We start from the raw sequence: 26,036 nt of genomic DNA, 5'->3' as shown, positions 1-26,036 counted from the left end.
TTCGACTTTTCAATTTTGACGTTTCTAAATTTTCAATTTTTCTGGTTACTTAAAACAATTAGCTTTGAGAGTTTACATCGTGGACTGTCCCCAGCTTATCCCAGAGTGGGACGACGTTAGGTTAATTTAACTGCCGTAAATGAACTATTGGCAACCTTGTTTATAACTTGATGAGTCCTGACTAAGTAAATTTCATTAAACCTCCTAACCAGTACTTTGACTAAACAATCTCAGGACCGTTAAACTGTGTTAGAACCAGTTAACGATTAAAATCCAATCACGAACTGTGAATTTACAAACAATAAAACAAATTTACACGTGTTGGCGTCAGTCGAAAATTTGTATTTTTCCGCTTGGAAAAACCGCAAGAATTACGCGTGTTGGGGAAAACTGTACGATTAATTTTCGATTTTTCAATTCGAAGTGATTCTTGAAATAATTTTACAGTTAACGACAAAAACATCCATTAAAGAAATATTAAAATTAGACCAACTGAACAAAACTTACCTGAATATGTCCAAACTGGTACCTATTTTACAGGAAATTGATTCAAGATCACGAATCCGTGATTATGTTGTCATTTGCCAAAATCAGTCTTATCTTAGAAGGAAATAAGCCCCGCCCACCCACCCTCTATTTTCTTATAAGGTACGTGATTTGCCAAAATTGTAAATTATTTGGAAATAGCGTTTAAATCAATTTGTCACGCTGGTACCTTTATTTCAGTTTCAGTACCCCAGCCCCGTAGCTAGAAAACTTATTCGGGGGGGGGGGGGGGGGGGGGGCAAGTTTGTCGACAGAGGGGGCTTCATGTAAATATTTATATTTTAATAATACACTCAGATAACTACTTTATTTTTTCTGAGTTTTTATATTTGAAAGAAAATTAAAATAATTGGAAACGTCGATTTTTTACGCTAAATTTTCGTAAAACCCTGTCGAAGTCCAAAAAATTGGTACGGTACTTGGTTAAAATGCTGGTTAAAATAGAGAATGTAGATTCACAAACAGCTGTACTGCATCCAAAAATTTGTGTAGTGGCCATATAGGTAACATCCAATTTGTTTGAGTTTATTTTTTTGCATGTTTAGTACATATTTTAAAAATCCGACTTTGAAACCAAATATTTCGAAACTTTTGGTACGGAACCATGAACTCGTCATGTTTTTTTAAACTCGTCGAGATGTGTATTTCAGAATTTTTTGTCAACTTTAACAAAAGCTCAATTTTTGGAAACCCATATAAAATTTTTGACTTTTCCCAAGCATTTTCGAAAATTACCAAAAAAATTCCTTTGTTCATCTCGATTTCTTCCAAAAATCGTTTTGGATTCAATTTTTTTGAAAATTCTTACATTTTTTGCAGAATCGACGGAAGAAATATGGCAATTTTTGAGAACCTGTATCAAATTTTTGACTTTTTTCAAGCACGTTCGAAATTACCAAAAGGGATCCCTTTATTGATTTCGATTTCCAGATGTTGTTTTTGGTTGTTTTTTCGAAAATTCGTACAATTTTTCCATAATCGCCAAAAGAAATATGGTAATTTTTGAGAAATTTTGAAAATTCCAGCTCGAAACCGAGTATTTCGAAAATTTTGATGCGGAACCTTGAACCTGTCATGTTTTTTTAAGCTCGTCGAAATCTATATTTCAGAATTTTTTGTCAACTTTTACGAAAGTTCAATTTTTGAAAACCCATATAAAATTTTTGGCTTTTCCCAAGCATTTTCGAAAATCACCAAAAGAAATTTCTTTGTTCATGTCGATTTCCAGAAATCGTTTTGGATTCAATTTTTTTGAAAATTCTTACATTTTTTCCAGAATCGACGGGAGAAATATGGCAATTTTTGAGAACCTGTGTCAAATTTTTGACTTTTTTTCAAGCACGTTCGAGATTACCAAAAGGGATTCCTTTATTGATTTCGATCTCCAGATGTTGTTTTTGGTTGTTTTTTCGAAAATGCGTACAATTTTTCCACAATCGCCAAAAGAAATATGGTAATTTTTGAGAAATTTTGAAAATTCGAGCTCGAAACCGAGTATTTCGAAAATTTTGATCCGGAACCATGAACCTGTCATGTTTTTTTAAGCTCGTCCAAATCTGTATTTCAGAATTTTTTGTCAACTTTACGAAAGTTCAATTTTTGAAAATCCATATAAAATTTTTGACTTTTTCCAAGCATTTTCAAAAATTATCAAAAGAGACTCTTTTGTTCATCTCGATTTCCAAAAATCGTTTTGGATTCAATTTTTTTGAAAATTCTTACAATTTTTCCAGAATCGACGGAAGAAATATGGCAATTTTTGAGAACCTGTATCAAATTTTTGACTTTTTTTCAAGCACGTTCGAGATTACCAAAAGGGATTCCTTTATTGATTTCGATCTCCAGATGTTGTTTTTGGTTATTTTTTCGAAAATTCGTACAATTTTTCCACAATCGCCAAAAGAAATATGGTAATTTTTGAGAAATTTTGAAAATTCGAGCTCGAAACCGAGTATTTCGAAAATTTTGATCCGGAACCATGAACCTGTCATGTTTTTTTAAGCTCGTCCAAATCTATATTTCAGAATTTTTTGTCAACTTTTACGGAAGTTCAATTTTTGAAAACCCATATAAAATTTTTGACTTTTCCCAGGCATTTTCAAAAATTACCGAAAGGGATTCCTTTATTGATTTCGCTCTCCAGATGTTGTTTTTGGTAAAATTTTTCAGCAATCGCCAAACGAAATGTAATTTTTGAACTTTGAAACCGAATGTTTCGAAAATCTTGATCTGGGACCATCTAGACCTTGTGTTTTTTGATTGAGCTCGTCGAGATCAACATTTCAGATTTTTTTGTTGATTTTTTGTTAATTTCAACAAAAGCTCAATTTTTGAAAATCCACATACATTTTTTGACTTTTCCCAACCGTTTTCGAAAATTAGCAAAAGGGATCTCTTTATTGATTTCGATCTACAGATGTTATTTTTGGTTTTATTTTTTTGATATTTCGTCGAATTTTTCCACAATTGCATAAAGAAATAACTTTTTTTTAAGTCACTTTTGAGATTTTTTAGAAATTTTAGGTCGAAACCCAATATTTCGTAAATTTTGCTCCGGGAGCATGAACATGTTTTTCGATTAAGCTCATCGAGATCTATATTTCAGAATTTTTTGTCAACTCTAACAAAAGCTCAATTTTTGAAAACTAAATAAATTTTGACTTTTCTTAAGCATTTCCAAAAATTACCAAAAGTCATTCTTTTATTTATTTCAATCTTCAGATGTTGTTTTTGGTTTTATTTGATCGAAAATTTGTAAAAATTTTCTAGAATCGTCAAAAGAAATAGGAGTATAATTTTTGAGAAATTTTAAAAAGTCGACTTGGAAACCGAATAGCAGCAAGACCTTATGTTTTTTGACTAAACTCGTCGAGATCTACATCTCAGAATTTTTTGTAGATTTTTAGCCAATTTCAACAAAAGCTCAATTTTTGAAAATCTATAAAAAAAATTTGACTTTTCCCACGCATTTTCGAAAACTAGCAGAAGGGATCTTTTTATTGATTTCGATCTCCAAATGTTTTTTTTTTGTTTTATTTTTTCGAAAATTCGTACAATTTTTCCAGAACCGCCAAAAGAAATGTAATTTTTGAGAAATTTTGAAATGTCGACTTTGGAACCGAATTTTTAAAAAATCTTGGTCTGGGACCATCAAGACCTTATGTTTTTTGATTAAGCTCATCGAGATCTACGTCTCAGAATTTTTTGTCGATTTTTTGTCCATTTCAATAAAAGCTCAATTTTTAGAAAATCCATATAATATTTTTGACTTTTCTCAAGTACATAGTAGGCTATGGAATAAAATGTGACATGTTCATTTTTTTATAGGGTGATATTGCCAAATAATATACCCTGTAAGAAAATAAAGGTGGGGCGCGTGGGGCCAGTTAATATGCTTCGGCAATCAGCATTATATTGAAATTTTATTACTAATTTGAAATTTATAATGTATAAGTCTTCCAGGGGGGGCAACCACAACTGCTAGGGGGGGCTCAGCCCCCTCTTGCCCCCCCCGTAGCTACGGGGCTGCAGTACCCTCAGTTCTATCATTTTTAAATTTTACCATGTTGGGAAAAAATAAAATAATGCATGTCAAGCATAAAATTTGAAAAAAAAACACAGAAACTAGAATTTGAGTCTTTTATTTTGAAACTTCAAACACCTCCAGAAAGTGACTTGCGAAACGTCAAAATCGCGTAACCATCAAGCGTCCCCCTGTCAAACCTGACCCGTGTGATGTCAACGTTCGCACCTCAGCTCCGCACCAGCTCAAACAATGGCATTTCCTTTTCCTCAATGGAAAGCCATGGCTCGTTACCAAAAAAACAATTCGCGATCGATAGACCACCGCGTCGCGCGCACCGATTTGAAAATGGCCGCCGATTTGGACAACCTAGAATATTACATCAAATTTCCCAGTCCAAACTTCAACTACAACCAGCAGAACGGTGAAAGTGACTATGTTTTTGTGGTGAACGAAGAAAAAATACCCGTTATCCTTTTGTTCGGATGGGCCGGCTGCCAGGATAAGTACTTGGCCAAGTATTCGCAGATATACGAGGACAGGGGGTGAGTGAAAGTGCGAAGACCGGCCGGCTTTTCCCTGTAGGGGTGTTATTAGGGGTGGTATTGATGGCAGCGGGGTCACTAATGAGAGACAGAGTCGGGGTTCGTCTAGGGAAAGAAAGCGGGGTTTCTTAATTATGTTTTTAAATTATTAAGAACAATTCGTAAGTGGTTGGAGATTGGATGAACTTAATTGCAATTTTATGTCTTTTATTATGTTTGTGTCGTATTGTGTTCGTGTTTAACAAACAATAATAAATTGTTTATTTTGTATATCGACTTAAAATGTGGGTACAAGGTCCACTTAACGATGGCGAATGTCGTGGTTCTATGGCTTATGAATATACAAAAGTAGGTCCCCTATTTATCTGCCGTCACTTCAAAAGTTTATTGTATGTTAATATGTCAATACATATTTATTTTGTTGTTTTTTTTTTTTTAGTTTATTTATGTATTCCTGTCTGGTTATGCAATCATTATTACTATTACTATGGTTGTAGTGTTCACAAATATGTATATAATCAAAATTAAAGAAGCTACATTTAAATTTTTACATAAATAAAATCGTTTTAGTGATTACAAAACATGGCTTTGCTATTAACTTTAACTCTACTGAAAAATACTTTACGCAGCAACTGTGTTTTCTTTGCGTAAATACATTGTAATTATGTAAAGTTTAGTTAGTGACTTTTGTCGTACGCTGTCTGCGATCTTTTTTTTTGGTATATGTACAAGTACATGTATTTCATCGAATTGGTAGTCCTTTCAGTCGCGTAATTTTCAGTTGTAATAAAATGTGATAAGCTGATAAGTTAATCAGTGCGCTAATCAAATGTCTGCTCGTCCCCACCAACAATGGAATGACGTCATCTTCAAATTTTACAATACTAAATGTAAGCACCAAAATTTTTGAAAAAAAATTGTATATATAACTAATTTTCGATGTTCCAGTTTTACGATTTTTCAATTTTTCACGTTTCTAAATTTTTAATTTTTCGATTTCCCAATTTCTCGACAATTTTTTGAATAGAATTTCTCGAATTCTCAATTTTTCGATTTTTTTTTTCAATTTCAAATTTTTCAATTTTTAACTTTTCGATTTCTCGATATTTCAGTTTTTGAATTTTCCGATGTCCCGATTTTTCGATATTTTGATTATTCAGTTTCAATTTCCCCATTTTTGGTCATTTTAGTTTTGGAATTTTTCAATTTTTCGATGTTTTAGTTTTCGGTTCCTCAATTTTTCGATTTTTTAAATTTTGGATTTCTGATTTCTCGACTTTTTAATTTTTCGATTTTGACTTGATGTTGAATTTTCAATTTTTTTATTCTTCGATTTTAAAATTTTTCGTTATTTCAGTTTTTCAATTTTTCAAGATTTCGATCTTGTTGATGTTTTGTTTATTCAATTTCTCGATTTTTCGATTTTTTTTAGTTGTTCAATTTTTCGATTTTTAACTTTTCTGTTTTCGTCTATTTCAATTTCCCAGTTTTTCGATCTTTGAAACTTCTCGATCTTTCTTCGATATTCTTTCAGTTTTACAAATTTTCGGTGTTTTGATTTTTGAGTTTCTCGATTGTTTAGTTTTTCGATATTTCTATTTTTCAAAAATTTTACATTTTTCGTTTATTCAATGTTTCGATTTTTCAATGTTTTGAATTTTTCGAATTTCAGTGTTGCGACTTTTTTAAATATTTGCTTTTTCGATGTTTCATTTATCTTTTCAAATTCTCGATGTCTCAGTTTTTGAATTTTCCGTTGATCCTACTTTTCGACTTCTCGATTTTTCGACTTTTGGGCTTTTCAAAATTTTCGATTTCCCAAGTTTTCGTCATTTCAGTTTAGGAATTATTCAATTTCTCGAGGTTTTAGTTTTTCGCTTCTTTAATTTTCCTATTTTTCGTTATTTTAAATTTTGGATTTTGGATTTCTCAATTTTTTAATTCTTCGACTTTTCGACTTTTCAGTTTTGGGATTCTTCAATTTTTCGATTTGACGATTTTTACTAATTTTTTAATCTTTAAATTTAAAATTTTTCAATTTTCTATTCACCAATATTTCTATTTTACGGTTTTTCGAATTTTTCTATTTTTCGATTTTTTGGTTGTTTGGTGTTTGGATTGGTTTTCGACTTCTCAGTTTTAGATTTTTCAGTTTTTCGATTTATCGAGTTTTCGACTTTTTAATTGTTCAATTTTTCGATTTTTTTATTCTCTAATTTTTCGATTTTTAACTTTTCCATTTTGGCCTATTTCAATTTGTCAATTTTTCGATTTTTGGAACGTCTTGATTTCCCAATCTTCTGATGTTCCAGTTTTTGAATTTTTCGATTTTTCAAGTTTCTGATTTTTTAAATATTCGATTTTTCAATGTTTCAGTTTTGGGATTTTTCAATTTTTCTTCCACTTCTCAATTCTTCGATATTGTTATTTTTCAATTGTCCGAACTTTTATGTTTTCGATTTTTTCGCTTTTTGATATTTCCATTTCTTGATCTTTCAATGTTTCGACTTCTCGGTTTTAGATTTTTCCGTTTTCGATTTTTTTTTTAATTTTAAAATTTTCGATTTTTTAATTTTTCGGTTTCTCTACTTCTCTATTTCTCGATCTTTGCATGTTTCAATTTCTCCATGTCTCAGTTTTGGTCATTTCAGTGATGGAATTTTCCAATTTTTCGATTTTTTAAATTTTGGATTTTTGATTTTTCGATTTTTTAATCTTTCTAATTTTTAAATTTTCAATTTTTGACATTTCTAAATTTTCAAGGTTTTGATTTTCCCATTTCTCGATTTTTCGATATTTCAGTTTTGGGTTTCAATTTTTTGATTTTTATTTTTTCAATTTTCTGATCTTTAAATTTAAAATTTTTCAATTTTTAGTTCATCGATATTTATATTTTACGCTTTCTCGAATTTTTGGAATTTCGATTTTTCAATTTTTCAATTTATCAGGATCTCGATCTTTTGATTTTTTAAATGTTGAATTTTCAATTTTTTTTTTCTTCGATTTTTCAATTTTTCAATATTTCAGTTTTGGGATTTCAATTTGTATTTCGATTCTTCAGTTTTCTAATTCCACTATTTTTACTTTTTCAATTCATCCATATTTCTTTTACGATTTTTCGAATTTTTATATTTTCGGTTTTTCAGTTTTTTTTGGAGTTTCGATTTCTCTTTCCATTTTTCGACTTTTCGGTTTTATATTTTTCAGTTTTTCGATTTATTAAAATTTCGATTTTTTTTTAAATTCTCAATTCTGGATTTCTCGATCTTTTTATTTTCGTGTTTCTCGATTTCTCGACTTTTCAGGTTCCCAATTTTCGAAGTTTCAGTTTTAGAATTTTTAATTTTTTTAAATTCAATTTCTCAATTTTCAATTTTTCGATTTCTCGGTATTTTCATGTTTCAGTTTTTGAATTTTTCGATGTTTCGATTTTTTGATTTTCCCATTTCTCGAATTTTCGACTTTTCTTCAGTTTTTCTTCCACTTTTCAATTTCTCGATGTATCATTTTTTGTATTTTCCAATGTTCCGATTTTTCGACTTCTTCGTTTTTCGACTTTTGGGCTTTTCGATTTTCAAATTTTACGAAGTGTTGATACCTGAATTTTTCGATTTCCCCATTTTTTGCTCATTTCGATGTTTTAATTTTTCGCTTCTTCAATTTTGCGATTTTTCAATTTTTCGATTTTTCAATGTTTCAATTTAAAAAAAATTTTTCGTTATTTCAGTTTTTCAATTTTTCAAGATTTCGATCTTTTGATGTTTTGTTTATTCAATTTCTCGATTTTTCGATTTTTTTTAGTTGTTCAATTTTTCGATTTTTAACTTTTCTGTTTACGTCTATTTCAATTTCTCAGTTTTTCGATCTTTGAAACTTCTCGATCTTTCTTCGATCTTCTTTCAGTTTTACAATTTTTCGATCTTTCGATTTTTGAATTTCTCGATTGTTTAGTTCTTCGATATTTCTATTTTTCAAAAATTTTACATTTTTCGTTTATTCAATGTTTCGATTTTTCAATTTTTAGAATTTTTCGAATTTCAGTGTTGCGACTTTTTAAATATTTGCTTGCGATGTCTCAGTTTTTGAATTTTCCGTTGATCCTATTTTTCGACTTCTCGATTTTTCGACTTTTGGGCTTTTCAAATTTTTCAATTTCCCAAGTTTTCGTCATTTCAGTTTAGAAATTATTCAATTTCTCGAGGTTTTAGTTTTTCGCTTCTTTAATTTTCCTATTTTTCTATTTTTCGTTATTTTAAATTTTGGATTTTTAATTTCTCAATTTTTGAATTTTTCGACTTTTCAATTTTTTACGTTTCTAAATTTTCAATTTTATGATTTTCCCATTTCTCGAATTTTCGACTTTTCAGTTTTGGGTTTCTTCAATTTCTCGATTTGACGATTTTTACTTTTTCGATTTTCTAATTTTTTGATCTTTAAATTTTAAATTTTTCAATTTTCTATTCACCAATATTTTCTATTTGACGGTTTTTCGAATTTTTCTATTTTCGATTTTTTGGATTTTGGATTCTCAGTTTTAGATTTTTCAGTTTTTCGATTTATCAAGTTTTCGACTTTTTAATTGTTCAATTTCTCGATTTTTCGATTTTTTACTTTTCTATTTTGGCTTATTTCAATTTGTCAATTTTTCGATGTTTTGATTTTTGAATTTCTCGATTCTTCAATTTTCCGATTTCTGAAATTGTGAATTTTCGATTTCTGGATTTTTCAATTTTCTATTTCTCGATTTCTAGACTTTTCAGTGTTTCGATTCTTCAGTTTTTCAATTTTTCGATTTTTCAGTTTTTCTTCCACTTCTCAATTCTTCGATATTTGCTATTTTTCAATTGTCCGAATTTTTATGTTTTCGATTTTTTCGTTATTTGATATTTCTAAGAAATAGAACTTCAACTTCTCGGTTTCTGATTTTTCCGTTTTCGATTTTTTAATTTTTCGGCTTCTCACTTATCGATTTCTCGATTTTTACATGTTTAAATTTCTCGATGTCTCAGTTTTGAATTTTCCGACGTTCCGATTTTTCGACTTCTCGGTTTTTCGATGTTTCGGTATTTGGACTTTTTCGATGTTTTGATTGTGCAATTTTTCGATTTCTCCATTTTTGGTCATTTCAGTTGTGGAATTTTCCAATTTTTTGATTTTTTAATTTTTCTAATTTTTAATTTTTCAATTTTTGACATTTCTAAATTTTCAAGGTTTTGATTTTCCCATTTCTCGATTTTTCGATATTTCAGTTTTGGCTTTCAATTTTTTTATTTTTATTTTTTCAATTTTCTGATCTTTAATTTAAAATTTTTCAATTTTTAGTTCATCGATATTTATATTTTACGCTTTTTCGAATTTTTGGAATTTCGATTTTTCGGTTTTTTTGTAATTTCGTTTTCGCTTTCGATTTTTGGACTTCTTGGTTTTAGATTTTTCAATTTCTTGCTTTTTTTTAATTTTTCAATTTTTCGATTTCTAACTTTTCTATTTTGGCCCATTTCAATTTGTAATATTTTTCAATTTTTGGAACTTCTCCATTTCTCGAACTTTTAATTTGAAACATTAAAAGTTCTCGATGTTTTAGTTTTTCAATTTTCTGATTTTTCTATTTTTAATATTTTGGATTTTTGATTTCTCGATTTTTCAATTTTTGACGTTCCTAAATTTCCAATTTTTTTATTTTCCCATTTCTCGATTTTTCAGTTCCGATTTTCCGGTTTATCAATTTTTCGATATTTCAGTTTTGGGATTTTCTAATTATTTAATCTTTAAATTTTTCAACTCATCGATATTTCTATTTTACGGTTTTTCGAATTTTTATATTTTCGATTTCTCGATCTTTTGATGTTTCACTTTTGAATTTTTCGATGCTCCGACTTTTCGATTTCTTGGTTTTCCGATTTTCCGGCGTTCCGATATTCCAATTTTTGGTCATTTCAGTTTTGCAATTTTCAATTTCTCCATGTTTTAGTTTTTCGATTTTTCTATTTTTCAAATTTTGGATTTTTGATTTCTCGACTTTTCAGTTCCGATTCTTCAATTTCCCGATTTTTACTTTTTCGATTTTCTATTTTACGGTTTTTCGAATTTTTATATTTTCGATTTTTCGATCTTTTAATGTTTCGATGTTTCAGTTTTCGATTTTTTTTATTATTCCTATTTTTCGATTGCTCGCATTTTTGACTTTTCGATTTTTTAGTTCTTCGAGATTTCTATTTTTCAATTTTTTAAATTTTACATTTTTCAATTTCTCGATTTTTCGATTTTTTACTTTTCTATTTTGGCTTATTTCAATTTGTCAATTTTTCGATGTTTTGATTTTTGAATTTCTCGATTCTTCAATTTTCCGATTTCTGAAATTGTGGATTTTCGATTTCTGGATTTTTCAATTTTCTATTTCTCGATTTCTAGACTTTTCAGTGTTTCGATTCTTCAGTTTTTCAATTTTTCGATTTTTCAGTTTTTCTTCCACTTCTCAATTCTTCGATATTGCTATTTTTCAATTGTCCGAATTTTTATGTTTTCGATTTTTTCGTTTTTTGATATTTCTAAGAAATAGAACTTCAACTTCTCGGTTTCAGATTTTTCCGTTTTCGATTTTTTAATTTTTCGGCTTCTCGACTTATCGATTTCTCGATCTTTACATGTTTCAATTTCTCGATGTCTCAGTTTTGAATTTTCCGTTGTTCCGATTTTTCGACTTCTCGGTTTTTCGATTTTTCGGCATTTGGGCTTTTCGATTTTCAAATTTTTCGATGTTTTGATTGTGCAATTTTTCGATTTCTCCATTTTTGGTCATTTCAGTTATGGAATTTTCCAATTTCTTGATTTTTTAATTTTTCTAATTTTTAATTTTTCAATTTTTGACATTTCTAAATTTTCAAGATTTTGATTTTCCCATTTCTCCATTTTTCGATATTTCAGTTTTGGGTTTCAATTTTTTGATTTTTATTTTTTCCATTTTTAGGTCATCGATATTTATATTTTACGCTTTTTCGAATTTTTGGAATTTCGATTTTTCGTTTTTTTTTTTGGTATTTCGTTTTCGCTTTCGATTTTTCGACTTCTTGGTTTTAGATTTTTCAATTTTTCAATTTATCAGGATCTCGATCTTTTGATTTTTTAATTGTTCAATTTCTTGCTTTTTTTTAATTTTTCAATTTTTCGATTTCTAACTTTCCTATTTTGGCCCATTTCAATTTGTAATATTTTTCAATATTTGGAACTTCTCCATTTCTCGATCTTTTAATGTTTCGATGTTTCAGTTTTTGAATTTTTCGATATTCCGATTTTTCGATTTCTCGCTTTTCCGACTTATAGATTTTCCAATTTTCCGATGTTTCGATTTTTCAATTTCTCGATTTTTTAGATCTTCGATATTTCTATTTCTCAATTTTTAAAGTTTTACATTTTTTGTTTGTTCAATTTTTCGATGTTTCAATTTCTCGATTCGTCGATTTTTTGATTTTCGTATTTCTGAATTTCTCGACTTTTTAATGTTTCAATTTTTCAGGGTTTTGATTTTTTAAATATTCGAATTTTCGATGTTTCAGTTTTGGGATTTTTCGGGTTTTCGATTCTTCAATTTTTCGATTTCTCGATTAATAGATTTTTTGATTTTCGATTTTGATTTTTGATCAATTCATTCAATTTTTTTAATTTTAGATTTTACAATTTTTAACTTTTCGATTTTGGCCCATTTCGATTTTTCAATTTTTCGATTTCTAACTTTTCTATTTTGGCCCATTTCAATTTGTAATATTTTTCAATTTTTGGAACTTCTCCATTTCTCGATCTTTTAATGTTTCGATGTTTCAGTTTTTGAATTGCTCGATATTCCGATTTTTCGATTTCTCGCTTTTCCGACTTACAGATTTTCCAATTTTCCGATGTTTCGATTTTTCAATTTCTCGATTTTTTAGATCTTCGATATTTCTATTTCTCAATTTTTAAAGTTTTACATTTTTTGTTTCCGACTTCTCAAACTTTTGATGTTTAGATTTCTTGGTGTTTCGATTTTCCGGCGTTCCGATGTTCCAATTTTTCGGATTCCCAATTTTTGGTCATTTTAGTTTTGTAATTTTTCAATTTCTCGATGTTTTAGTTTTTCAATTTTCTGATTTTTCTGTTTTTAATATTTTGGATTTTTGATTTCTCGATTTTTCAATTTTTGACGTTCCTAAATTTCCAATTTTTTTATTTTCCCATTTCTCGATTTTTCAGTTCCGATTTTTCGGTTTATCAATTTTTCGATATTTTAGTTTTGGGATTTTTCAATATTCTGATTCAATTTTCCGATTTTTACTTTTTCGATGTTCTAATTTTTTAATCTTTAAATTTTTCGAATTCTCGATCTTCTGATGTTTCAGTTTTTGAATTTTTCGATGTTCCGACTTTTCGATTTCTTGGTTTTTCGATTTTCCGGCGTTCCGATATCCCAATTTTTGGTTATTTCAGTTTAGCAATTTTTCAATTTCTCGATGTTTTAGTTTTTCGATTTTTCTATTTTTCAAATTTTGGATTTTTGATTTCTCGACTTTTCAGTTTATCAATTTTTCGATATTTTAGTTTTGGGATTTTTCAATTTTCCGATTTTTACTTTTTCGATTTTCTACTTCACGGTTTTTTCGAATTTTTATATTTTCGATTTTGTTTATTATTCCCATTTTTCAACTGCTCGCATTTTTGACTTTTCGATTTTCCAATTTTCGATGTTCCGATTTTTGAAATTGTGGGTTTTCGACTTCTCGATTTTTTAATTCTTCGATATTTTGATTTTTCAATTTTTCGGTTTTTTAAATTTCACATTTTTCGTTTGTTCAATTTTCCGATGTTTCGATTTCTCGATTAATCGATTTTTTTATTTTCATATTTCTCGACTTTTCGATGTTTCGACTTTTTAAATACATATTTGATTTTTCGCCGTTTCAGTTTTCAGATTCTTTAATTTTTCGATTTTTCAATTTATTCAATTTTTTAAATGCCAATTTTCAGTTTTCAACTTTTCGATTTTAGCCTGTTTTGATTTCTTAATTTTTCAGTTTTTCACTTTCTCGACATTTTGAGGTTTCGATTTCTCGATCAATTTTTAAATGTTTTTCGATATCCATTTTGATTTTTCGATTTCTCAATTTTCCAACTTTTAAATTTTGGGGACTTTCAATATCTGGGTTTTTCGATTTTTCGAAAAGCAGGCTACAATTCTGTCGCAATAACCTTCCACCATTTTTTTTATTATAACTCAGCAAAATTTTGATATGACGTCACAGGCTTTAGTGGAGTGAGTTGGCCAACTTTCACAATATAATAGACACACTGACAGAAAAGGAGGACCTACTTTTCCGTATATACTAAAAGCGACGTATTACCATTACATCTTTTAATATATTTCGGCAGATAAAACACGCAATATGTAAATCATTAACTATTTTTAGACTGATTACCTTGAGATACACAGCCCCCGTGAAATGTCTCTTCTGGAAACGCCTCCAGATGATCACAATAGGGGAGCGTCTGGTAAAATTGCTGGTGGACCTCAATTTCGAAAATCACCCCATCATAATCCACTGCTTCTCCAACGGCGGCGCTTTCCTGTACCAGAATTTTTCTCTGGCACTTGAGAAAAGCCCAAAACCTATACAAGTAAGTGAAAACACACAAATCCACCTTTTTTTATTAATTTCTTGTTTTAGATAAAGGGGGTGATTTTCGACTCCGCCCCCGGCAAGAGGCGCATCGTGAGCCTATTTCGTGCCATTTCGGCCATCCTCGGCGGAAAACCTCTCTACAACATCCCCATGTCGGTCCTCATGACCATGTTCCTGTCCATGATATGGCTTTACGAGGTAAACCCCATAAACCAATCCGCTTTCACGCAACTTTCGCCCGTAGGTAATTAGCAACTATATCAACCCCAAGACGACATTCCAGTCCAACCCTTTAGAGAACTTAAAGAACGAGAAAAACACGTGGCCGCAGCACTTCATCTATTCTAAGAAGGACGTCCTGATTCCGTTCACGGTAAGTATTGACGTGTGTCGCAGCTCGTTTTTTTTTATTTTAATTGTTTTTTCGAAGGATATCGAATATTTCGCCGACTATCGAAGATCGCTGGGTGTTGACGTCACGAGTCTTTGCTACGAGGGCAGTCCACACGTCAAACACTACACGGAACACAAAGAGAGCTACGTAAACAGTGTATGCAATTTTTTAAACAAGTGTCTCAACGGCACAAACTGAAATTCCCCGACACTCTGTAGTATCGATTACACGCATGTTACCACTTCGTTACGGTTTAGGTTCATAGGCGCTATTTTTTTAGAAATTTGTTATTGTATGCACAACTTTGTTAGGCATTTTGATCTAAATTATGGTGCTATCAAATGTATATTTATTTTGACTTATTAAAAAATGTGATCAAGAGGGCGTTTGAATGGAGTGCGCATGCGTAGAGGGCGTGGCTAAGTCATGTGACCTAACCTCAAAATCAAGTCGAAAGAATACAAATATATTACGCACATGAAGATAATTCACAATGATGATATGTTAGAATTAGTTTATAAAACATTGTCTTAACAAGAACACAATTCCCTCTCGTGAGAATAAATACCTAACCTAGTCATTTAAAATCGAAAATGGGCTTCACTGACCGGTCCACGTTCCGGAAATACGCATGAAGAGCGATTCTCTTAGCCGAGATCCGTTTAGCCGGGTCATACACCACCATTTGTTTCAACAAATCCACGGCATCTTTGTTCATATTTTTCACTTGTGTTTCCAAATTGTACGAAGTCCAGCGCGGAAAAGTGGCTTTGTAGTCGGGCAGACTGGACACGTTGGGCCACAAATCATCAGTCGGGGTTCTCAAAACTCTAAATTTGGGTTAGTACTCCCATGCACCGGCCACACTCACCTGAATATCCTAAACAATTGGTCTATCTCCGAATCCCCTTGGAACAACGGGCGTTTGGTGGCCATTTCGGCGAAAATGCACCCCAGCGACCAAATATCAATGGGGCAAGAGTACCTCTGGGAGCCCAGGAGCACCTCCGGTGCTCGGTACCACAACGTGACGACTTCATGGGTGTACACCCTCACGGGGATCCCGAACGCCCGCCCCAGCCCGAAATCGGCCACCTTGATGGTACCGTCGCGCGTTATGAGCAAATTCTGGGGCTTCAAGTCCCGATGTAGCACGCGTCTTTGGTGGCAGAACAAAATCGCTTCGTTTATTTGGAAGAGATAGCTTTTGACTAGCTCAGGCTCCATGTACTTGCCCGGCTTGATATTGTCGAGGTAGTTTTTCAAGTCCATTGAGAGAAATTCGAAGATTAAATAAAGTCTGGAAAAGACAAGTCAAGATTGGGGGGCCCCGTGCACAACCACCAACCTTTTTTCCTCCATCATGACGTCCTCAAGCGAGACCACATTCGGGTGGCGCAGCTCCTTTAAAAGCGAAATTTCGCGGATTGCCGTCGATGGAACCCCTTCGTCCTCAGCCTCCAGTCTACAAAATCAACACACTTGTAAAATCTTTCACCGAAAGCGTCCATTATACCTGATTTTTTTCATTGCAACGAGTTGGCCAGTCTTTTTATTTTTACCCTTATAAACCACGCCATAAGTACCTTCGCCGATTTTTTCGATTTTGAGAAAATCGTCCATGTTGCTCGATTGCTTCGACATTGTTGTTTATCTGAAAGAACACGAAAAAAGACCCTACAAGGGTCAAACTTAACCCCTTTTCCAATCAACCGAAAAGCGCGTTTTAGTTAATCGGTCGCACGAATCGCGCCTTACACACCTCTAACTACCCACTTACTTGCGATTTGAGTAAATTAAATTAATAATTTACGAGTTTTGAACAAATAACGGCTTCTACTAAAAACATGGAGAAAGAAGTTTGACGAATTTGAACCGACCAATCACCTTCGAGCAACAAACAAAAGTCGTTATCTTGCTCCGACTGACCTCAATTTCGGTCGAGCTGTCTCTTTCTAGTGACAGTTGGGCGCGTTGCCAACAGCTGGACGAAATATCCCCAAATATAGTTCAAACACGTTTCAAACGAATAATGAATAACAGATTCGTGTGTTAGTTAAGTTTGCGTTTATTTTGTTTATTAAAGTCAATTGCATTGCAGAATAAATACAAAAGTTAATTACTTAAGTGAACACTTTATGTTAATACCAAGCTGATTAATTATGGAAAAATCGAGAGTTGATTAACCCTTCAAGCTGCTCATTCCGGCTCTCATGATTTCGTCAACTAGCAGCAGGTTGCTGGCAATCACGGAGCACGAGTTGATTATTTGCTTTTTGACGACGTAGTTGTCGAGAATGCCTGCGTCTTTCGGGTTGATGGGTTGTCCGGAGGTCAGATCGAGCCCGATGGGTTCTGGGTTGAGGCGAGATTCTTCTTGGAGTTTCACGATTGTGTCCTGGGGGCAAGCAAATGTGGAGAATTAGTTTTGGTTTTTTTGAAAACTTAGTAGGTCATGAAATTTATTTCTAAAATAATAATGTTGGCAACACCAAAGCGTTGCTTGACTGGTTTGACAGTTACTTTCAAATTATGTCATGATAATTTACACTTGAAACAAAAAATTAGTTGAACGTTATTTCCACGGAACTTCCCTCGTCTCTGAAGTGCAGTAGCAGTGCGGCCAATGGGAAATATATTTAAACAAAAATCGAAAAACTTAAAAATCAAAAAAAAATTTAAATTGAAAAATCCAAAAATTAGAAAGTCCCCAAAATTGAAAAAAATCGAAAAATCGAGAAATCTAAACATCAAAAAATTGGTAAATAAAAATATTTTAAATTCATAAAATTGAAAAATATAAATATCGAAGAACTGAAAAATCGGGAAATCGGAATAATTAAAAATTGAAAAATTGAAAATTAAAAAAAGATAAACCGAAAAATCCAAAAATTGAACAATTGAAAAACTAAAGAAACCGAGAAGTCAAAGAATTGAAAAATCGAAATATGGAAGTTTAAAATTTAAAATTAAAAAAAATAGACCGAAAAATCAAGAAAAATTGAAAAACCATGAAACCTAAAACCGAGAAGTTGAAAAATCTAAAGATCGAGAAATCGAAACATCAAAAAACTGAAAAAGGTAAAACTAAAAAATTCGAAATATTCAAAAATCGAAAAATTGAAAAATCGAGAAATTATAACATCTAAAATTTTAGAAACTGAAAAATTACAATATCAAAAAAATGAAAAATAGGGAAATCGACACTTAAAAAAATTGAAAAATGAAATTTAAAAAAGTAAAAAATAGAAAAATACAAATAACGAAAAATTGGAAAAACCAAAAAATTGAAAAAATATAGAAACATTTTAAGATGGAGAAATCGAAAGTTGAGATACTGAAAAATCAAAAAAGGCAAAATTGAGAAATCGAAGTTTAAAATTAAAAAATTTAAAATAAGAAAATTGAAAAAATTAAAAACAGAAAAGCAAAAATTTTAAAAATCGAAAAATGGAAAAACCGAAAAATCTAAAACCAAAAATCAAAAAATTGAAACATCAAAAAACTGAAAAATCTAAACTTGAAAAATCGAAGAACCGAAAAATCGAAATTTGGAAGTTAAAAATTGAAAATAAAAAAAAAATATAAACCGAAAATGAACAATCAAAAATCCAAGATTTTCGAAATTGAAAAACCAAAATTTCAAATACATAAATAGAGAAATCTAAAATTCGGAAAGTCGAAAAATTTTTAAAATCCAAAAACCGAGAAATTAAAACAAAATTGAAAAATAGAAATATCGAAGAATTGAAAAATGCCATTGAGAAAATAAAAAAAAAGCAAAATTAAAATATCGAAAAAATAAAAAACCGAGAAGTCAAAAAATCGAGAAATCGAAATATGGAAGTTGAAAATTGAAAATTAAAAAAAATAGACCGAAAAATCGACAAAAATTGAACAATCAAAATCGAAATCTCGATTAATCGAGAATAGAAAAATTCAAAAACCAAAAAGTTTAAAATCAATTAGTTGAAAAATCTAAAACTGAAAAATTCGAAATATTGAAAAATTAAAATATCAAAAAGATGAAAAATAGGGAAATCGAAAAATCAAATTTAAAAAAGTAAAAAATGAAAAAATTGATTTGAAATACTGCAAAAAATTAAAAATTCGAAAAATTTAAAAATAGAAATAACGAAGAACTGAAAAAGTGGGAATCCAAAAATTTGAAATTACAAAAATTGAAAAATCGAAAAAATAAAAAATCGAAATTGGAATAGTTAAAAATTGAAAAATTTAAAATTTAAAAAAATAGCTAAACCGAAAAATTCACAATTTGAACAATAAAAAATTCGAAACATTGAAATCTCGATAAATCGGGAATAGAGAAATAGAAAAATTGAAAAATCGAGAAATTGAAACATCAAAAAACTGAAAAATCTAAAACTTAAAAATTCGAAATATTGAAAAATCGAAAAACAGAAAAATCAAAATATCGAATACATTAATAGAGAAATTGAAACAAAAAATCGAAAAATCACATTTGAAAATCGAAAAAATAAATCGAAAAACTGAATAATTGTATTGCAAAATCCTAAAACTAAAATATCAAAAATTGAAAAGTCAAAAAACTAAAAATTCGAAAAAATTGAAAAATAGAAATAAGGAAGACTGAAACATCACAAAATTGAAAAACCTGAAATTAAAAAAAAAAGAAAAATCGATAAATTGAAACATCAAAAAATTGAAAAATTTAAAAACCTCAAAAAAAGAAAAACAGGAAAATTTAAAACTCGAAAAATCAGAAATTTGAAAAATGGAAAAACTGAAAAATCTAAAACCGAAAAGTTAAAAAATAGAAAAATCCAGAAATCGAAACAACAAAAACATAAGAATCGAGAAATCGGAACATCAAAAAATCGTAAAATCAAAAAATTGAAAAATCAAAAATTAAAAATTTGAAATATGGAAGAACTGAAAAATCGAGAATTCGAAAAATCAAAAATTAAAATACATATGGACAAATTGAAGAGTCGAAAAGGTGAAAAATCGAGAAATCTCAACTTCAAAAAATTCAAAAAAACCCAAATCTAAAATTCAAAATTTAAAAAATTGCAAAAAGTGAAAAATTGAAGAATCGAAAAAGTGACAAATCGAAGAATTCCAAAACTGAAATAACGAAAAATTGGGAAATCGAAAAAATATCGAAAAATTTTAAGATGGAGAAATCGAAAGTTGAGATGTTGAAAAATCGGAAAAGGCCAAAATTGAAAAATCGAAGTTAAAAATGAAAACATTTAACATAAAAAATTGAAAAAACGAGAAATTGAATAATCAAAACATTCAAACACTATAATCTCAATAAATGAAGGACCAGAAAAATTTAAAAACGAGAAGTTGAAAACTCCAAAGATCGAGAAATCGAAACATTAAAAAACTGCAAAATCTAAAATTAAAAAATTCGAAATATTGAAAAATCGAAGAAATGAAAAGTCGAGAAATCCTAAAATCTAAAACTTTAGAAATTGAATAATTAAAATATCAAAAAGATGAAAAATAGGGAAATCGAAACATCAAAAAATCGAAAAATCAAATTTAAAAATCGAAAAACTGAAGAATCGAAATAATACATATTTCGATCCCGAAATAAAAAATAGAAGAACTGAAAAATCAAAAAACTATAAATTGGAAAAATTGAAAAATAGAAACAACGAAAACTGAAAAATCGGGAAATTGAAAAACCTGAAATTAAAAAAACAGGAAAATTGAAAAGTCGGAAAACTGAAGAATCGAAAAACTGAAAAATTCCAAAACTGAAATGACGAAATTTTGGATAGTTGGAAAAACGAAAATCAAAAAACCAACAAATCGAAAAAACATCGAAACAAATCAAAAAGTTGAGATATCGAAAAATCGAAAAAGGGCAAAATTGAAAATTTTAAAATTAAAAAACTCGAAAAAACAAGAAATTGAATAATAAAAAAATCGAAACATCGAAATCTCAATATATCTAGAAAGAGAAAAATTGAAAAATTTCAAAACAGAAAAGTAAATATTTAAAAAATTGAAACATCGAGAAATCGAAATATAAACTTCAAAATTCGAAAAATTGAAAAATCAAGGAACTGAAAAATCAAGAAATCTAAAGTTTTATAAATTCAAAAATTAAAATTTCGAAAACTTTAAAAATCGAATAAGTAAAAAATCGAAAAATGGAATGGTTAAAAATTGAAAAATTAAAAAAAAATTGATAAACCGAAAAATCGAGAAATTGAACAAACAAAAAATCGAAATGTCGATAAATCGAGAATAGAAAAATTCAAATACCAAAAAATCTAAAATCGAGAAGTCGAAAAATCGAAAGATTGAGAAATCGGAACATCAAAAAACTGAAGAATTTGAAAAATTAATATATCCAAAAAATGAAAAATAGGGAAATTGAAACATTAAAAAATAGAAAAATCGAATTTAAAAATTTAAAAAGTAAAAAATCGAAAAACTGAAAAATCGAAAAATTGAAAAATACTAAAATCCCAAAACTAAGACATGGCAAAATTGAAATAACGAAGACTGAAAAACGGGAAATCGAAAAACAGGAAAATTTGAAAGCCGAAAAACTGAAAAAATAGAAAAATCGAAAATTTGAAAAATGGAAAAACTGAAAAATCTAAAACCGAAAAGTTGAAAAATCGAAACGTCAAAACACAGAAAGATATAAATTTAAAAATTGAAAAATTTAAATCTCGAACAATCGAAAAACCGATTAATCAAAACATCAAAAAATCGTGAAATAAATAATTAAAAATTCCAAAAATTGAAACATAAAAATATGGCAAAACTGAAAAATCGAGAAATCGAAAAACTTCAAATTAAAAAAAATTAAAAAGTAAAATACATATGGACAAATTGAAGAATCGAAAAAGTGAAAAATTCCAAAACTTAAATAACGAAAAATTGGGAAACCGAAAAATTGAAAAATAGAAATTTAAAAAAATTGGAAAATCGAAAAGTCGAAAAACCAAGAAATCGAAAAAATAATACATTAAAAGATGGAGAAATCGAAAATTGAGAAAACGAAAAGTCGAAAAACTGAAAAAATTCAAACTTTAGATATGTCAAAAATTGAAAAATCGTAAAACAAACATCGGAAAATTGAGAAATCGAAAATTTGAGGAATTGAAAAACTGAAATCGAGATATTGAAAATTAGAAAAATTGAGAAATCAACAGTTGAAAAATCGAGAACTCAAATGCAGAAAAATTGTTATATCTAAAATTTTGATTTTTTTTACAAAAATCTCGATGTGTAGGATAAAAATTCATAACGGATTCATAAACCACAACTTCAGGACTATGTTACTTACTACAGACAGACGGAAACGGGACCTATTTTTTCGTACTCTAGGAATTACCTTCCGCTCAGGAAGCAAACTTTCAAATTCATTACAAACCTGAGCATCAAATCCGGAATTTGTTGCCAAAACTTTCGGAATGATCAAAAGGGCTTCAGCATAGGCGCCAATGCCTAAACGAGACTTGCCCTTGACTGAGTCCTTGTAAGCCATCAGTTGTTTGTGGGCGGTGACCTCAAAGGCGCCAGCACCTGTAACACCCTTAGAACAAAAGACCAAAAAAAAATTACACAATTCTCACCAGGAATCAACGCCTTATCTTCAATCGCATTATTAATAGCCCTTAAACCATCCCTAACAGCGTCCTTGATCTGAGTCAAAGTGTGCTTATTTGGACCCTTCATCAAAATGGTCACAGACTGCGGGACTTTACATTCCTCCACAAACGTGTATTTGTTCTCCCCTAAAACGTGCTCATACACGACCCCGGCATATCCTAATTGGCTCTCCTGGATGTCATCCAAGTGGTTCAAAGCCACGCCTCCACACGCCAGAGCCAACCTCTCCATGTTCCTCCTTTTGGCTCTCCTCAAGGCCATAATTCCCTCCTTAGCCAGAAGATCCAAACTCATGGGATCTATCCCCTTTTGGTTGATCACCACAAACGTTTTATCCGTCCCGTCGCACAACTTTTTCTTCAAAGCCACGACTTTCTTGACCCTCTGTTCAATAAACTCCCGCTCCGCTTGAACCATCTTTTCGCGCTCTTCCGCCGTCTTGTAGAAGAACCCAGAATTGACCTCGCTCTTTTCGTACTCCATTGACACATTACAAGTCAGAATGTAGCAATTTTTGAGCCGCTTGGGCATGTCGGGGTGCCGCGAGCCGTGGTCGAGCACCAACCCCTTAATCAAGGCCGTATCTGTGGCCGTCTTGTGCTGCATTTCCATCAACTCGACCATGTGCAAGTCCGCTGGTTTGTCCTTGGGCTTGATTGCAAGCACTGCGTCCACGCAGATGTCGGTGAGAACGTCGGCTAGTCCTTGGTGGAGTTTGGTCCTCAAGCTCGTTCGACACACTTCTAACAGATTCTCTTTAGTGATTTCGATAGGGATTTTAATGGATTCGAGAATTTCGAGGGTTTTGGCGCGGGCTTTATCGAAGCCTTCGGTAACGACGCGGGGGTGGAGCCCCTCTGAGATGAGAATGTCGGCTTGCTTGAGGAGTTCGCCTATCACGAGGACCGTGGAAGTGGTGCCGTCGCCGGTCATGTCGTCCTGGGCGGTGGAGGCTCGGGCGATAAGCGAGGCTGTGGGGTGCTGGATTTGCATCTCGTGGAGGAGGACGTTGCCATCTTTGGTGATTTTAATGTCACCAGCCCCGGAAACCAACCTACCAAACAAAAAAACAAAAACTTCAAGGGGGTGCAAAAGTGAGGTTATGTAAAAACTTTACAAAACGTGCAATAAGTCACTTGATTGTGACTAAGTCCTCACTCAAAAATTAACCGTTTTGGGGGTGTGGAAAAAGTGAGGTTATGTCAACCCGGGTCACCACTCCTCTTCAAAAATCACATTTTGCAAATCTAGGATGCAAATTCGTCGCTAGTTTTGGCGTTTTCGTCACTTTTAGCGTCCGCGGGCCCCAAATCGGGGGCTTTTTAGCGAAAACCGGGGTCATGTGTTCTTTGACAGCTTACATTTTCACGGTTCCTTTAGGGCCGAGATTCGATTTCATCACGTCCTGGATGCCCTTAGCTGCTGAAATATTGACGGCTAGGGCTTGGGCGGCCCTTGCCACTTCAGCTTTGGGGTTTAATAAGCTGATTGCCATTATTTCTAAATGCCGAAAGAATTAACTGCACAAAACAAAGATCGCCGGTCACTGTCGGAAACGGAAATGTCGTAAGTGAACTACCAACCTAATCGGCAAAAGTTACTAGAAATGCTACTAGAATAGTTTAGGCAGTGGCGGCGCAATAAGGTGGATCCTGGATAAACTAATTTTTTTAATTTATTACAACAAATAAATAAATAAATACATCAGTAATGAGTAAACTATCTAGCTTGTACTTTTTCGTTCAACTCCCCTGCATATTTGGCACAACTGTAACAACAACAGTCGTCGTTGTGGGGCACTGGAACTGGAGTCATGGGGGCTGCCATAGACACGGGTTGGAACACAGGAACATAAATAAACTTCCCTCCTGAACCATCTGTCACTATACTAGTCTGCGGGGGCACCACTGACAAAACAGTAGGTCTTCTATACACCATAGTCCTCACAGGGTCAACATAGTACCCCGAACCCCCTGACACCGAATACCCGCTTTGACTACACTGAACCACTGGCGGTTTCACCGGAACCACAACCTCATTCGGTCTATTAAAAATGGGGTACGTCACCATAAGCTTGGGCTTCTGCTTCGGAAGAGAGTACGGAATTAGACAATTTTGCAGCTCTTTCTTCGACGATTTAGAACCCACTTTATCTAAATCCAAACTCACGATTTTAAGATTAGGCGAAAATTCATTCGGTTCTAACTTATTCGACACCTCCTCTAAACATTTAATTTTATTAAGATCTTCACCCGCTGGTTTAATAGTGTCTTCGGAAAGTTCAACAGTCTTGAGAATTTGGGGATGATTATCGTGTTTAATTTCACTATTCTCTGGTTGTTCGTTTTCGTCGATCACGTTCCCGTTTTGGGCGTTCTTTTCCTGTGGTGCTTCTTGAGGTGTGGGAGGGGCTAAAACCGGTTTCGGGACGTAGTAATACGGGACTTCTTCTTTTGGTGGCGCGATGTAGTAGTACGTTGGATGTTCATTAGGTGTGGGCGGAGCTAAATTCGGCATTGTGGGCGGCGCACACAGGCAATAAGGAAGCGGGGTGAGAACTGGTACGTAGTAGGGCTCTCGTTTGCACTGACAGACGTCGCCACACGCGCACTTCCCTCTCTCCGCATTGTCTCCAAAACGCAGCATTACTTGGGCGTTAGCGAAGGCTCTGAGGGGCGTGTCTGTTGCTGGGTTGGTGGCACCAGCGGGGGTGGGGCTAGCGTCGAAATTTGACCGTTCCAGAATTTCTAGGTCGTCGTAGTTGCGTCTCGACGGGATGTGGAATATGGATTTTAGGTCTTGGGTTGATGAGCACGTGATCTGTAGTTACACATAAATAAATGTATTGAATTTGTATAGTGTGAACCTTACCTGTGTCGTTATTGTTAATAAAGTGTAACAAACTAAACGAATCATTTTTGTTACTGATGGAGTTTTTGTTTCAGTTTTTGCTTTTATAATGGTTTTGCGGTGCTGAAGCACGTCTCGGGTGGCCGTGGCGGCTTTTGTTTTTGTTAATGCGGTGGTGTAGCGATTTTGCTGAGTTGCGAATGGGTGTTGCAATGCGGTGACCTTGACCATTGTTTTGTTGTGGTTTGTACGAGCTATTAAAGGTATTGATTGAAGAATTATGTTGAAAAAAAAAATAAGTAATAAATTTTAAATTACGGTTTTTGTAGTTTTGTTTTCAACGAAATTGAATATGTATTATTTTTTTGTATTCAAAAATTTTGGCAGTTTTTCAAAATTTTTCTTAGATTTTTATTTCCCGAACGTAAGTGTAAGCTTTTCTCGTTTTATAACCCCTAGGCTCTGAAAAAGTAGGTCTTACGTTTTCGTCTGTTTGTCATCTGTTGGCGATTTTATTAGGCAGATAATTTACAAAACTACTGGACTGATTTTATGAAATTTTTTGTATATCGTTATACAGACAATAAATCGCTAACAATTTTTGTTTGTTTGTTTTACGTAATTTTTAAAATTCTAAAATGTACAAAATACTATGGGTTTAGTTTTGTGGTTTATCAATGTATTTTTATTTTTTGTAATTTTTTAGCTCTACTTCGTCTTTTCTTCTCGCTTTTTTTGTAGGATTTTTGTTGCTTGGTTTGTTGTTTATTGTTTGTAACATGTTTTTTTCCTCATTTGGTTTTTATTGGATTTTTGGGGTCGCTTTTTGTTGATTTATGTCACCTTTTATCGTCATGTTTTTTAGTCGCGTTTTTTTGTTGTTTTATTTTCGTTACTTCTTT

At 31.8% G+C, this 26,036-nt stretch overlaps 3 protein-coding genes across 3 annotated transcripts; 1 reads left to right on the top strand and 2 right to left on the bottom strand.

Moving 5' to 3' along the window:
* Positions 1-4,000: 4,000 nt before the first annotated feature.
* On the top strand, positions 4,001-15,034 carry LOC135138394 (transmembrane protein 53-like). Its single transcript, XM_064068364.1, has 5 exons — positions 4,001-4,614; positions 14,049-14,256; positions 14,307-14,459; positions 14,506-14,634; positions 14,692-15,034. Exons 1-5 carry the CDS (start codon positions 4,322-4,324, stop codon positions 14,851-14,853), a joined length of 945 nt encoding a protein of 314 aa, XP_063924434.1. The 5' UTR covers positions 4,001-4,321; the 3' UTR covers positions 14,854-15,034.
* Positions 15,035-15,107: 73 nt separating this feature from the next.
* On the bottom strand, positions 15,108-16,566 carry LOC135138395 (cyclin-dependent kinase 1-like). The gene is made up of 5 exons (XM_064068365.1): positions 16,436-16,566; positions 16,172-16,332; positions 16,004-16,120; positions 15,527-15,955; positions 15,108-15,485 (listed from the first exon to the last, which is right to left on the bottom strand). The coding sequence occupies exons 2-5, from the start codon at positions 16,297-16,299 to the stop codon at positions 15,233-15,235; spliced, it is 927 nt and encodes a 308-aa protein (XP_063924435.1). The 5' UTR covers positions 16,300-16,332; positions 16,436-16,566; the 3' UTR covers positions 15,108-15,232.
* Positions 16,567-16,705: 139 nt separating this feature from the next.
* Positions 16,706-23,844, bottom strand: LOC135138252 (T-complex protein 1 subunit zeta). The gene is made up of 4 exons (XM_064068183.1): positions 23,646-23,844; positions 22,248-23,338; positions 22,046-22,197; positions 16,706-17,053 (listed from the first exon to the last, which is right to left on the bottom strand). The coding sequence occupies exons 1-4, from the start codon at positions 23,777-23,779 to the stop codon at positions 16,838-16,840; spliced, it is 1,593 nt and encodes a 530-aa protein (XP_063924253.1). The 5' UTR covers positions 23,780-23,844; the 3' UTR covers positions 16,706-16,837.
* Between the last annotated feature and the right edge of the window lie 2,192 nt (positions 23,845-26,036).

Source organism: Zophobas morio, unplaced genomic scaffold (genome assembly GCF_036711695.1).
Source record: "Zophobas morio isolate AGI-343-1 ecotype UQ-CSIRO unplaced genomic scaffold, CSIRO_AGI_Zmor_V1 ptg000030l, whole genome shotgun sequence".
Classification (NCBI taxonomy): Eukaryota; Metazoa; Arthropoda; class Insecta; order Coleoptera; family Tenebrionidae; genus Zophobas; species Zophobas morio.
The sequence above is the reverse complement of the archived record's forward strand: the minus strand, read 5'-3'. Positions and strand labels throughout refer to the sequence as shown.